Source organism: Achroia grisella, unplaced genomic scaffold, assembly GCF_030625045.1.
Source record: "Achroia grisella isolate CSIRO2021 unplaced genomic scaffold, CSIRO_AGI_Agris_v1 utg516, whole genome shotgun sequence".
Classification (NCBI taxonomy): domain Eukaryota; kingdom Metazoa; phylum Arthropoda; class Insecta; order Lepidoptera; family Pyralidae; genus Achroia; species Achroia grisella.
In genome coordinates, this window is record NW_026712909.1 from 1496572 (window position 1) to 1512413 (window position 15842).

Genomic DNA, 15842 nt, shown 5'->3' on the forward strand with positions numbered 1-15842 from the left:
AAAATTATTGCTTCAGTTTATTAAAATATTTGTCTAAATACACTCTTCACATATTAGTTTAGAAATCTAATGTACCAATACTAAAGTCTGAACATACTTCGATGAGCTTTTCTACTTGGTATGGTACCTTTCATTCTAAGCCTACGCAAGGCTTCCCTGAGGTGTTTGGGTTGTAAGGGACCTGGTTCTCCAGATTTCTCCAATACTTCTAAAGCTGAAAATCAAATGACAATCAATGTATTGTTAATAGATGCATAGGAAATATAATATGGTGTATCATATAAAATAATTAAATTATCTATGAAATGTGGGAAATTTGAAGCTATGATATTGGCTGCCCAACTACTATGTCATATAATTAACGTTTTAAAATACCTACTTTAAACCATTAATTATATATGTATGGCTTTTAGACAAAATTAATGGGTATTACAAAATATGCATTTTTTATTTTGGACTATTTACTATGAGTATAATTACAGATTTTATTAAATTTAATAAAATTTTTGGATATCATGTATACATTCTATCAAATAATGTTCCTCTTATTCAATAACTTGTCAAACAAGTTAAAATTATAACTATTGAAGTGTCATCATTGTCTTAAGGTTTTTTTTTTAGTAAAATAATAATAGTTGGTTAAATATAAGCTTATAAGTAAATATTATAACTTGTGTGTTTATTAAAAATACAAATTGTGATAAATAAGAGGATAAAATGTTATATAAAAAATAAAGATACAAGACTTCCATTTCTTTACAATATAATATTTATTAATTCACATTAATGCACTATCCTTTTACCTCACATTCTGAAAACTGATGGAAGAAATTATTAGTCTATGATACTGACCTTCTTCAACAACTTCCCCAACAAATACTTTAGCTATACCAGACATAGCAATGACAACGTTTTGGCCAACAGAGCATCCAGTTATAGTTTGCATCAGACGTTTCACAGCAGCCTTAGGGAATGCTGCTCGCCGGTACATTTCATATCTGTCCAGTTGTTCTTCTGTGAAATTTGAAACTAATACTCTGAAAACATGTCATGACAAGTATCACTCATATTGATATCAATACTTATTAATGTAAATATAAACAGAGTGAATAAATGTGATATTATATAGTGTCACTTAGCACTTAAAAGATGTACTTCCTCTGCAAACTATGTAAAGGTAAATTTACTATACCACATCCAAAAACAAAATTAGTTGCAAGCGATAAGGCAATATCTGAGGCAGCTCAGGTGTCAGTTTTGGAGATTATAATACATGGATACTAATTTATGTCAAGAAATAAAATATGAAATAGCTCTAGAATAAATAAGATTACTATGATCTAACACCTTGAAATTATATTAACTTACTGCATTTTCTCCCTTTCCTCCTCCTCTAGTTCCTTTTTACTTTTTTTCTCTCTCTCCCGTTCACTCATGAGCATCTCTTCTGTCATTTGTGAGTCATAGTTATTTGTTACTAGTTCACTTTGCTGAAATTCATTAATATCTGGAATTACAACACTGTTTTTAAGTTCAACTTCATTTAGATTAAAGCTTTCTTTAACATTTCCACTTTCAGGTTGTTCTATAAACTGTGATGACTCATATTGATAATCACTGATATATGGTTCATACTGGTCATTAACATCAGTCAATGTGTCTGTTTGTGAATTTATGAAATTATCTGAATTATCTGTGTAGATGTTTCCCAGTTCATCTGCTTGATGTACAGTTTCCACATTCTGAGAACTGTCTGAATATGTTTCTACAATTTCACTTTCTACATTAGGCGTAGAGATACTTTCACCATAGTTAACCAATGTTGTGTCTGAAATATTCAAATTAGTGATACTAGTAATAAAAAAACGAACTTTATGCTATTCTTTGATAAAAATTATGCAGTATGTAATGTATGGTAGTAAAAATAGGCATTCAAGAAAAAATAAACAAAATAGACAGAGCTCCAATATTTTCTGTCATTTTAGGGGCCCAAATTATGGTTTTTTGACAAGGGGTTCAATTTTTATATAAACAGACCAGCTAATGTATTTATTATGCTCATTCCATATTACTAGCACTGCTAAGTCCCATAAATGCTTACATTCTGGTTCATCTTTTAAAAGTTTCTCTTCAGCTTCTAAAGATATTTCTTGAGAATCGTCTTCAATAGAATCACTATGATCCAATTCATGTGCTAATTCCTCTTCTGAAAAACAATTTAAGATGTTTCCATTAAAAAGAAATTACTGCACTATTGGCCGAACGCCAATTTTGTATGTGGGGGATTATGAATCGAATAGCACTTTACCTCTCAACCTTTCTGCTTCGGAGAGGCCGTCACTACTTGGAATATCCATTTCAACGTCTACCTTTCAAATAATATTATTATAAAATGCATTAAATAGTGTTGAATTTTTAAAATTTTCAGCAATAAAAGTTCAATGAACATAAACACAGATTTTACGTTAAAGTTAATGTCAAAATGCCATGGCATTGATTACTATTTTCACCCATGGACATGAATAAAAACACTACAAAATTAGTAACTTAGAGAACGTACAAAAAAATAACAAAACTAAAAATTTTTTTACAATAGTATGGCACTAGTTTTTAATTTAGGTTAAGTTATTTTAATTTTATTATTATACGATTACCGAGAATAAATGTTCCGACAGATCCAAAATTTAAAATATAATCTGTGTGTGATTGACATACGACATTTGTAATGACAGATTGTCACTCCCGACAGCAATACGGTATCGAACCAATACCTACCATACCAAATCTATAGTCTTTTGGAGTGAATGTAAATTTCACCCAAATTTAACTAAAATTTTGTACTCCGGGTGCGGACAGAGAGTTCCATCATGAGTGCATTAATTAAGTCCTCCTTATCTAGAAGCCCAGCATCGTTGGTATGTTAAATATATAAAATCTTTGAGTTGGCTTTAGTTATGTAATATGTTTTGATGAGGTTTCGATCAAAATTACAATAAATTTCGCATTTATACATTTATTTGTTATTATTCTAGGTTATAATAAAACAGCATAATCTCTAATTTTCTTTGTGCAACATTTTTAACGAATTAATTAATATAATCAGTGTTTAACCGAACTGCTATTTGCTGACCGACTTATCTCGACATATAAAAAAATACTATATTGCATCTTATAGGAATATTTTTTTGAATTATCCACTGCTATAAAAAACGAGTTTAAACGGTATAAGTCGCCGGAACAGTTACTGCATCGGATATAGAAATGAATTTAACTTCATTTTCTAATTAGGCAATGTCCTAAACTTTTAAGTGTTCTAGTACAGTAGTGATAGTAGTAGCTAGTTTATAGATATTTAAATTTTATAATAAAATTTATATATTTTCAGGCTACATATCTGTATAGAAACCTCCACTTATCTGTTGGAGGTGCCAGTGCTCTAAAAGATAGTTCAGTTAACGCCAACACTACAAAAGCGTATACTGTCATCGACCACAAACATGATGCTTTAGTAATCGGTGCTGGTGGTGCCGGTCTTCGTGCTGCTTTTGGTCTTGTACAAGCAGGTTTCAAAACTGCAGTAGTAACAAAACTGTTTCCAACAAGATCACATACAGTGGCAGCACAGGGTGGCATCAATGCAGCTTTAGGTATGTTTTTTCTGTCGCCTCAAAAAGTGTATTACTATCACTGCTTTTTATGTAAATTATGATGTATTTTCTTTTCTGAACTGGTTTACATTATACTTCATGCAATCAGTACAGATTACAATTAATCACAAATTATGAAAAACAAAATCCAAATTACTAATAATTAACTACTTATGTTAATATACTTTATTATTATAATGGTTTGTTTTATTTTAGGGAACATGGAAGAAGACAGCTGGCTGTGGCACATGTATGATACAGTAAAGGGATCCGATTGGTTAGGAGATCAGGTTATAAAACTAAATACACACATTGCTTAACATATTTTTAAGGAATTTAACCTATTTTAGAAGTCTTATACCTGAACTAACTTGTGGAAAGAGGAAAAAATCCTAATCAATATCATAATATTTATAAAAACTCACTAACTACTCACATTAATTTAAATGTATAAAAAAAGTTGTTATTAATGTTTTTGTTATTGAAATGATAGCTTGAATGAACAATTAAATTATTATACAACTATAATTAAGTATAATACGGAGAATAATAGGTATCTTAACAATATGATACAAAAATCTTAATGTCAAGTGACATGTGTAATTTAATAAATTAATTAGGATTTAAATTCAACTAATTAAGATAATTATTGTTATTTTACTATAGGATGCCATTCATTATATGACAAGGGAAGCACCACATGCAGTTATTGAACTGGACAACTATGGCATGCCATTCTCCAGGACCCCAGAAGGGAAGATCTATCAGAGAGCTTTTGGTGGTCAGTCACTGAAGTTTGGGAAAGGAGGCCAAGCCCATAGATGTTGTGCCGTTGCAGATAGGTTGGACATATTCATATTTTTACAAATATAAAAGATATAAAGTGAACCTTATTTGAGTATAGCTTCAGTTCTTAGAAATTCAGATCCCTGCATCTAAATTTTGCAAACATTTTCCATGAGCTTGCTGGTATTATAATTAATGTAGCATGACAACCATCCTAAGCTTTATTCAACCATTTTATTTATGTCATTTTTTTTATTCTGTTTTGAGTAGTTTATGTGCAGTTGGGCCTCTTCACAGTAACTATATTATCTCTCCACCTCATCTATCTTCTAACTAGTATAAGTTAATGAACTTAACTTAAATATTCATAGAATGTATACATGTAAAAAATCTTGTCCAGGCTGACTATTTACACAGTTTAAACAATATGCAATTTAAGTAGACATTAAATAGAAAAAGCTTTCCTGATATTAATAGGCCAAATTAGTTTGAAGTTACATAATATATGTATTGTATTTATTATTCTTTTTTAAAGTAAATATGACTTCAAATTGGATAGTACAGACAGAAAGTATGGACACTAATTATCTTATTTTGATCCATTGGTTATTTTATAAAAATAGCATTGGTTAAGATTGGAATTTTGAAAACTTCTATGACACTACACATTCAAATTCGGACGCGACAGCTATTATTCTATACACACATATGTATTATTTATTATATTATATTTAATGAAATTAATTAATAAAACAAATGTATATCTATAACTGATGTTGTTTAAATATATTAAATAGTTTAAGTAGGGCCAGATTAAAGGAATCTAAATGTAAGGAAATAAATTAGAAATTAAAAAGCCTAACACTATATCAATCACGTCAGTTTATAAACAAAATAAACATCTCTATTTGTATGTCGTGGTTTACAAATGTTATTATAGTAAAATGTAATGCATAAACATAGAACTCAAGGCAATAAAAAATCGCCAGAGGTAGATTTTTAATCTTGAAGTACATAGGTAGTCCTACCTCCTACCTATTTCAGCCGCAAAGCAGCTTGCTTTTTAACGCTTGCTGTGGTTCTGTTGTAGTGAAATTACAGGATAAGAGTCATGACATCTTCATCATCATCATCATCATCATTTAGCCTGGAAGATGTCCATTGCTGAACAAAGGCCTCCTCCAAAGGTCATGACATATTAACTCTCTTTAATGGCTATACAGGAGTATCTCGGGTATGACATAACAATGTGATGTTCGTAATTATATTTATGTATATTGGCGACGGTTACCACTTACCATAAGATGGGCCGTCAGTTGCTTTGCCATTCTAATCACGTAAAGAAATCTGTAATATATTTTATTTAATTATAAAACATGAAGATTAAAAAGACTTATGACAAAAAAAACAATAATCTATGTTTTCAGAACTGGTCACTCCCTCCTCCACACTCTGTATGGGCAATCATTAAGATATGACTGTGAATACTTCATCGAATACTTTGCCTTGGACTTACTAATGGAAGATGGTGTCTGTAAAGGATGTATTGCTATTAATCTCGAAGATGGAACATTACACAGGTAAAATGTTTATTAATTGTTGTATTTGGTACTAGATGGCGTTGGGTGTATTGATTAGTGTTATTTATTTAATATTAATATAAACAAAGAAGTGATAGAGTTATATAGTAAATGGTTGTTGCATATCTTGCCATTACTACTGAATTACATAGACACGTTAACAAGAATAAGCACATTTTGTTAATAGTATTGAACTACATCTAGCATCCAAGTATCAATATACAAAAATACTGTCATGTTCTTTTAAATTAAATTATATTTAGGGACTTCTGCTCATTCTCAATTTAAGTTTTTTTATGTAAATGATGCCTTTATTGATGTATGTCTATCTAAAGATGACGATGGCAGTAATTAATACTTTTTTATTAAATTAATTTGATTGATCTCAATCATGATTAAACCAGTAATCATTATTAGCGTTAATTACTAATCATAATTTAGGGTAAATAAATAGGACAATGATGATCATCGGCACAACAACCATCATCATCATAACCACTAACATCATCGTCGTCCTCGGCGTCATAATCATCATTAGCCATAATTTGTGTCTGAAACTGAAATTACAAATGCAAAATTTGTGTGTTTGTATGTTTGGTAATTCAATAATAAAGTGAAGGAATGAATTTGTGTAAACTTTGTCAAATATATTGTTTATAAACGCAATTGCATGCAAATGCTAATTAATTTGATTTTATTAATTATCTTTTTATGTAATAATCTCCAATTCAATGCAATGTTTTATTTGCGTTTATATTACCAATTATAAATTTGTAAAATAATTTATACGCTGCTGTCAACATCGTCATTGTTGTGATGTAATAAATATTATTCTAGTCTAATTAAAGTATAAAAATGACTTACTATTTATATTATTCTATTGCAACGGCAGATTCCAAGCTGTGAATACAATCCTGGCGACGGGAGGCACTGGCCGCTCGTACTTCAGTTGCACTTCGGCCCACACTTGCACTGGTGACGGCACCGCCATGGCTGCTCGCGCCGGCCTACAGAATGAAGATATGGAATTTGTGCAGTTCCACCCTACTGGTAAGCCGTCATATCTAATCATTTATTAGAATTCAGTTATATTTAGTTTGTTTATACATAATAACATATGATAAAATCCGACTATCAGTAACCAGATTATTCATTTTTGTTACTAACAATTCATAGTTGTAATAAATTAAAAATGGTAATGTATGTGACATTTGACTAAGGAACAACATTGAGAATTTTGTCTTCCTTTCAGTCGACTGCCACAGAAGTGTGTATTTGTTTACTTATATTACGGTATCTTCGCTACAACTAAATATATTTCCATGATTATTTTTTATTTTATTTTCTACCATGTTAATATATTATTTATGTAGATGCAAATTTATCCTGGTTACTTTTTAAACGGTTTTATTTTGATTACTCTGTTTGTTGTTCTTAAAAGTGAATTTTTGTTACAAACTATATAAATATAAATTTTATTATTATGAAGAAAATATTATACAGCTTTTAATTGATTACTGTTTAGCAAAAATTCTACGGTCACTTATACCCTATTTCTATTTTTGAGGTTTACTTCACTTGTAATAAGGAATCCTAAACTATGTAACCTCAACGTTATAAATACATTTTCTTCCCGATAATTTTACATGATAATTCAATCTATTCGCGATAAATGGTAGGTATATCAAAATTGTCATTGCTTGAGCAAAGTTCAGTATTATATTGCGTCTGTAAATGTTATCCATATATCTACTAATTTTTATTGCGTTCGGTCTTGGTTGGTTTATTACCTCAATTTAAAATGTCTATTGATTGATAAATTTGACTGAGTCAGAGCCCGTGAGTGTGTTCTTGTTCTGATGCCACACCTATAATCTCTACAGTTATGTAGTTTCTAGATGACAACATACAGCCATTTTTCATCTGATCGGCCGTATGCTTGTTTGCCACCATGGTAGTATTAAAAAAACACATAAGCTTTAATTTAAAATTCATTCATTCTCATTGCCCCAATCTTTACCGGTGGTAAATATCCCTTCCCTAAAACATATTAAATGGATATTTTTCGATAGACATCAACACATACAGGTCACCTGCTACTAGATTAGGGGGCGCGGTGTCAAGACGTGAAACCTATATACTATATAACCTATATATATATATATATATATTTAATTACATCGCGTTGTACTTACAAACTCGATACTATCTTCCCTTTAGGTATATATGGCGCCGGCTGTCTCATGACGGAAGGTTGCCGTGGTGAAGGTGGTTTCCTTGTGAATGCAAAAGGCGAAAGATTCATGGAACGCTACGCCCCCGTCGCCAAGGATTTAGCCAGCCGTGACGTCGTCTCTAGAGCCATGACTGTCGAAATAATGGAAGGTAAGTAAATGAGATGTCCAAATACTGTATAACATGAAAAAAACCCAAATTCCTATATTCGCTAATTAGAAGACGCCAAATAATTTAAACTGTTACATAATTTTAATAGACTTTGCATTTGTAGTAGTGTAATATAGACAGTCAATAAAACCAGTAACTGCTCGCTAATACATACATCTTAATCTCATTAATTGTGTTAAAAATAAAACTACATTATTTTCTGATTAACGATTTAATTTTCATTTGTTGTTCTTTACTAGAGTTTAAAAAAATCGGTATAAAAATACATGTAATATCTGCAATAATTTAAACCAACTTATTTATAAAAAATGCATACAATGTATAAAATATTTGTGTAATCATTTATCTACTGACCATGCGTTTAAACGTAAAGCCAACTTTTAGTTAATTTACCGGTAACTGGTTTTGATTTTCCAAAATGTTTTGTAATTTTATTTCGGAAGTGTAGGTTAAAAATACGGACCCTTTTCAAAATCATATGGCTTCATAATGAATGAGGCGTATGAACATATATGAAAAAGTAGGTCCAATTAATTTCTTTTAATTTCCTAAATCGTTGTTGAATATAGAACACACTATATTCTTATATCTACTAGATTCGTGGGAAATGAACTCTCGACCTTGGCTATTATAGGGTTTAATAATCTCATTAATGACATAAATTAATTTTAAAGCGGTCTTGTTGCTAACTAATTATATCAACATTAACGAAATAAACAACTGTTCATTTGACACCACAGATAAATCTAAAAATATTCGGCTTGGTTCATTGTTTTAAATTATGGGTCAAATTAAATAGCCAATTAAAATTAATAATATTCTTATACACTAACTATATATATGTATATATAATAAACTTTAGTTGTGCAGTGAAACATATTTCTACAACTATAATTCTAAATCGATTTACCCATAAGTAAATTGTCAAAAGGGATTCTCTTACCTGAATCTACTGTGGCTAGATTTTACAAAGTCGACTGCATGGGTCACCTCTGTCCTAGCTATAACAGCCGCTAAACAGCTTTGCTTTGTAATCTAAGTTGTATCCGACTTCATTCAGGTGGAAATTTATTTATTAACATAAAAAATAAATTTCCATTAAAATAGATCTAGCCATTTCAGACAAATTTTTCTAAATTTTGATAGACTTTCATGTTCATTTAGTAATAAACTGTTATATTATGTCGCCATGTGATGCCTATTGTATCTGCCAGCCTCACCTACCCTATAATTTCATTACCATTTCTCACCCTTCAGCCATAGCACAACTTGATTAGGTAAGTCAGACATACACAATCAACTTTATACAAAGTCTAACGCCTTTAAATTGTTTGTTGAAATGATGATAGTGATACATACTTTTTGACGGCCTCGAAGTGTTATTATTATTGTTATTATATTCAGGTCGTGGATGTGGCCCCGAGAAAGATCACGTGCACTTACAACTCCACCACCTTCCGCCTGACCAGCTGAAGCAACGCTTACCAGGAATTTCTGAAACCGCTATGATCTTTGCTGGCGTTGATGTCACCAAAGAACCCATTCCTGTATTGCCTACGGTACATTACAACATGGGAGGCACCCCCACGAACTTCCGCGGTGAGGTATGTAAATTTATTAATTATATTACAGTGATAATTCGCAATAGAATATAATAATAATAATATATTTACATTTCAACACAAAAACATACTTAATATAAAATGCTGCAGAGCTTTTGCGGCATGTAAAATTCCATGCCAAAATACAGATTTGTGGAGAACTGGTGCATGTAGTAGTAGTAGATATCTGAAGAACCTGTACAATAGAATAGGAAATCCTTTATTCAAATAAACTTAATTTAAGCACTATTGAATAGTCATAACATTTTTTTAATCTACCGGAAAGCTGTCTCATCATAAGAAGAATGAGCAAGAAACTTGTGTGTTGCTCTATTAAATAATCGTTATAAGTTTATATTTTTCAAGTCGAAACGTGTGAATACGAACTACCAACTAGTAATATAAATACACAGTATGTCTTTTGTTATAATAATAATAATCAGCCTGAACAAATCAATCAGCGCTATTTAGTGCTAAGCTAAGCAGAGATTGTGTTAACACATAATATACGAGTACATAGAAAACACACAGACCAAATACAAACAATCATACTCATGAATGTAAATGTTTGTACCGCGCCGGGAATCTAACCTGTGACCGGAAATAAGACGGTGTGGTAGACCACCGAAGACGTCAAAGCAACAGTAATGAAATGTTATAATCATATTATCTTTCTTCTGTCACATTATTAATGCCATCGGCCTATAGTGTCATACTTAATATTTTATCAGTATTTACGTATACTTATGTTTAAATAATGTATTATATATATGCATTCAAGAAGTTATACCCAATTGTTGTAGTTTGCCAAATTATACTTGTACTCTTACTGTACTCTATTTTGTAATTCTTATCTCAATTTTTTTTTAATATTGTAATTTCAGTATGTAGATGCGTTACAGGAAAAATTTAAATATTTTTTCTAAATAAATGATTCTTTAAGTATTCATAATACATGAAATAAAATTTGAGACCAGATTGAACAATTATTTTACCAGTGTAATCAGGTATTTTTTTAATTCTATCCTATATTTCTTTATGTATATTTACAGGTACTACAATTTATATTATTTATACTCTTTATTGCACCAATTACAGAACAAAAAAGATATAAAAATAAATATACTTTAACTAATACAAAAGGCGGCCTGGAAGACATTGCTTAGCTATAAAGCAATCTCTTCCAGACTACCTTTGGGTGGATAGAGAGAGTAAAAATTAAAGAAAAGGAACTATGATGATAATTTTATTTTTATGACAGGTGATTACACACCACAACGGCACAGATCGTGTAGTACGAGGTCTGTTCGCGGCAGGAGAGGCTTCTTGCGCGTCTGTACACGGGGCAAACAGACTCGGCGCTAACTCACTGCTCGACATTGTGGTTTTCGGCCGCGCCTGCGCACAAACAATCGCTGAAGTTAACAAACCTGGCGATGCTCAAGCGCCACTTAAAGACGTAATATTCTGATTTTACTAATAATCTTTTTATAGTACAGAGAACAAATCACACAGAGAAAGTTATATCATAAAATTAATATGGAAACAACACAAGGCTAATCTGTATAGATTGCCAAAAAGATAATTGCTATTGATAAATAGTTTCAAATGTTATCGTTATATCTGAACTAATTAACCAGCACTTGTGTGTTGTGTTGTTCTATTGTTGTAGCTTCGAAGATTTGATTGATTTAATATTATAATAAAAATACCTAAAACGATATTATTTTTTTAATAATTTAAGTTAATATTCAATTACTACTTACTACAATAAAAAAATATTTTATAGTCTACAGGAGAGGCGAGCATTGCCAATTTAGATAATATTCGATACGCCAATGGATCCACTCCCACAGCGGATCTGCGTCTGCGCATGCAGAAATGCATGCAAAAGAATGCGGCCGTGTTTAGGCAGCAGAACACACTTGAAGAAGGTAATATTGAAATGTGTTCATGGTGTAGCTATATTCCATCTAGAGTAAAATATTATTTTTTTAAATAGATGATAATGGAATGGTGTCATTCTCCGCTGGTGGTAATTGGACTTATGTGCGGACCTCCGCACACAAGTCAAGTCAGTTAGCCCACCGTGACAATTTAATGAGGAATTTATCACGTTAATTTCTAATGGAAAACGCGTGGAGGTCATACTAACATTGCTAGCTGTGGATTCTAGTAATCTCTGGTACAGCTAATCCTTTTTTTTGATTTTGAAAATGTTTGTATTAATGAAATGTTGCAAAAACAGGAAAATCTGACGCAGACGAAGTTGCGGGGATCAGCAATTTATTCATAAAAACTAAAATTTACGGAAATGACAATAACTTGAATAAAAAGAGAAAACAGTTTTTATAGACGTCGTCTTATTAGCTCGCTAATATAAACGTATTTGCATATCATGAGGTTTAAAATAAAAATAATATTTTATATACACAGCCTAATATAACAGGCATGTCGCGCTGTAAGTAAATGTAATGGAAAAATTCCGTTTAATATGGTGTTTATCTAACTATATTCTTTACATTGGCAGGTCAACGTCAAATCCACGAAATCTACAATCAAATCAAAGATGTTAAAGTATCAGACCACTCACTGATTTGGAACAGTGATTTAGTGGAGACGCTAGAACTACAGAACCTGCTCATCAATTCGGTGCAGATTGTGGAGGGTGCATTAGTGCGTGAGGAATCGCGCGGCGCTCACGCCAGAGAGGACTTTAAGACCCGCCGAGATGAGTACGATTATTCTAAACCATTAGAGGGCCAGGTCAGTATAATCCTACTATAATAATTTATTTCTTTATTTTATGTGGTTGGAATGGCAAACAAGGTGACGGAGTACCTGATAAGTGTATAGTAGGGATAAGTAAGTGTTAACCATCACCTATATACATGAACAGCATTAGACATCTCGTTGCCATGTCATGACCGTGATTACCGCTCATGCGTTGTCATTCCGGAGGACTAAGGTTTCATGCCTCTTATAATGTAATTTTCTGTCTATTCTGACCCTCCCACCGAAACACATCTTTCAAAGCAAGCTGCTTGAAATAGATGAGACTGAGGGACCCAGACAGATGACTTTTTTTTTACGAAGAATAAAGTTCTTCTAAGTTATCGGTAAAGTTGTACAGAAAACACAAGAATCTTTAAAAGATTACGCGGGCAAATTACATAATAAATATTAACAAAATTTGTAATTATCCATCCACCTCCAATTAACGTCCGCAAAATATTAGACTTCAATTTTTTTTTTTACATACAGTGTGCAGTTCATTTGCAGTGCGTTAATAGTTCTATTTGTTGTTTTTGAATCAAATCTTTTCTAAGATACGAAAAAGATTGACTGTGACAAACATGAACCGCCATGAACTTATAAAGGTTTTATTTTAATAATTGTATTAGTTAATTATACAAAGTATAACTAATATTAATATTGTTATATATCCAGCAATGACAAATCATTTAGCACTCGTGGGATTTTCCAAGATTATGAACATATACAAAAACTGCGTATATCTCTTTTCTTTTTTTTCAAGTACTAGTAATTATTTTATTTAATCAAATGATTTACTGACTTTTAGACGCATAATATCATAAAGATATCGTTACATTTGTTGTTACTTAAGGAAGTTATTAAACAAGATAGATAGGTTATTAATTTTATACCTAACAATATTATAATTCTATTAGTTATCAACGCCATTCTCTGCAATTGTCATAAATTTGTTCAACACTATATAAATGAACATGTTTTCTTTCTATAAATTTTTGAAACAATTTTCATTCAAATGGAAAGTTAAATATTGTTTTCTTAAAAATACATGAATACATATTTTGTAACAAATTATCTAGTGGAAATATAGTTGATCTTTTAACCTAATGATAAACTCTTACTACTTGCTATTAAAATTTGATTTGATTCGCCGGAGTCTCTATGTTCCAAATAAACATGATTAAATACAAAAGAAAAAGTAATGTCTATCCTTTAATATATATTATTTTAAGCGTAGAGTTGAAGTAAGTTTATTAATATGTATTAAATTTAATAACATTGTACGTCACTTAGGGAGAGTGGTTTTGCCTTACTCCCCAGGATTTGTAAAGGACGTGCATGGGTTCTGGGTCACTATGGGCATCACTGTTTATTCTATAAGTTTCTGTTCTATGAATCATTGTTCAAATAATATTAGATACAATTACTATTCTAACAGGGAATTTATGTAATTACCCTAATTGTTATTGTCTTTCTGATAATAAATCACGGTTAAATAAATAAAGGTCAACACGTGTACAAATATCTAACAATAGATGTTCGAAATTAGTTTGATTCCAATACCAAAAAGTTATAAATACGCACATAATAAATCACTCAGCTAGAGCGGAATATTTCATCAACTACTGACTAATATGTTGTAAAAAGTTAATTATGTAATGTACAATATACAATTATTTTATTAAAGACAAAGCTGCCATTCGAGAAACACTGGAGGAAGCACACACTAGCGGAGACAAACGTAGCGACTGGCGAAACGAAACTCACTTATAGACCCGTCATAGACAACACCCTCGACCAGCAAGAGTGTAAAACAGTACCACCTGTTATAAGGACGTACTAATCATCTGTGAGTATACGCTATTACATCTAAACAGACACTTCGTCAAATTATAGTATTTTTTTTTACAAAACGAACAAACCGACTTAATAACTCTGTTTTCTATTGTTCGTTATTATATTGAACTGAGTAAACCTAAACAATTAATGTACTCAAGTAATGTTAGTGTATAAAATGGAATCCAACTATACGCACCGACTAGAAATTGTAGTACCATATAAAAAAGGTATACGCTTAATAAGATTTATTTTCGCGATCAATGCGACGTCAAAATAAATAACGACGACGACTCTAGATAAATTTTGAAAAAAAATTGAAATCCTAGTCTGAATAATTAAAATTTTAAATCACAGCTGTTTTTGTTACATATTTAATGCTTATTTGTGATTATACCAATATTATGGTAATATAAATATTTGTGTAAGACATTTAAAAAATTGTCTCTGTTAATTTGTTTCAGGTAATAACTTTAATATTGGGGTGCTAGTTTCTCAATCGGTACTGTCTCTGCATGTGATCACTTCAACTGCGTTATTTATAATATAATTTATTTTAGAATAGCTTTTTAAGCGCCACAACATCAAAAAATATGTCCAAGTTTAGTGTCAAGGGATTTTTAAACGATATACAAGTAACCACGTGCACATCTACATATTGTAATATTTTTACCCTGAATGAAATGCAATTATATTACTGTAAAATATTTGTTACATAGAACAGCATTTATTGTGGTTGTATTTTATATTGCCCTCCGTAAAACGCGGTACTTAATCGTAATATTATTTTGTAAATTATTATAATATGCTTTATTAAGCTTCAAAAGTGTAATATATTAGATATCGGAATAAAATCATTATTATTACATAACGAGTTACACCTCCTTTCATAATCTACACAAAGCTTTTTGATGTGAATTTTTTATCTTGAATTGTCGTTTGTGTTTAGTATTTATATAGCTCATATACCTAACATGAGGTTAAGTATGTATATATGTATATATATATATATATATACCTACTTTACTTATATGAAATTGTATCAAAATTTTACTCAATGAGATTAATTGTTATTTTTAATTTGGACCTTTATCATTGATGAAGGGAAATGAGGGGCAATTACCTATTCCTCCTAATTAATTAATTAAGAAGAAGCCTGAGTATCTTTATGTAAAATCGAGGACAATATAATAAAGCCACTATTGGGTAAC

General features: G+C 30.9%; 2 protein-coding genes across 2 annotated transcripts; one reads left to right on the top strand and one right to left on the bottom strand.

The window, feature by feature from the left end:
- Nucleotides 1–41: 41 nt before the first annotated feature.
- LOC131847126 (transcription initiation factor TFIID subunit 11) lies at nt 42–2442 on the bottom strand. Its single transcript, XM_059196591.1, has 5 exons — nt 2309–2442; nt 2102–2206; nt 1369–1828; nt 853–1037; nt 42–214 (listed from the first exon to the last, which is right to left on the bottom strand). The coding sequence occupies exons 1-5, from the start codon at nt 2355–2357 to the stop codon at nt 81–83; spliced, it is 933 nt and encodes a 310-aa protein (XP_059052574.1). The 5' UTR covers nt 2358–2442; the 3' UTR covers nt 42–80.
- Nucleotides 2443–2755: 313 nt separating this feature from the next.
- Nucleotides 2756–15842, top strand: LOC131847125 (succinate dehydrogenase [ubiquinone] flavoprotein subunit, mitochondrial). The gene is made up of 13 exons (XM_059196590.1): nt 2756–2915; nt 3386–3647; nt 3864–3937; nt 4314–4489; nt 5861–6013; nt 6906–7063; nt 8234–8398; nt 9824–10023; nt 11282–11479; nt 11810–11954; nt 12551–12786; nt 14483–14644; nt 15096–15842. Exons 1-12 carry the CDS (start codon nt 2868–2870, stop codon nt 14636–14638), a joined length of 1971 nt encoding a protein of 656 aa, XP_059052573.1. The 5' UTR covers nt 2756–2867; the 3' UTR covers nt 14639–14644; nt 15096–15842.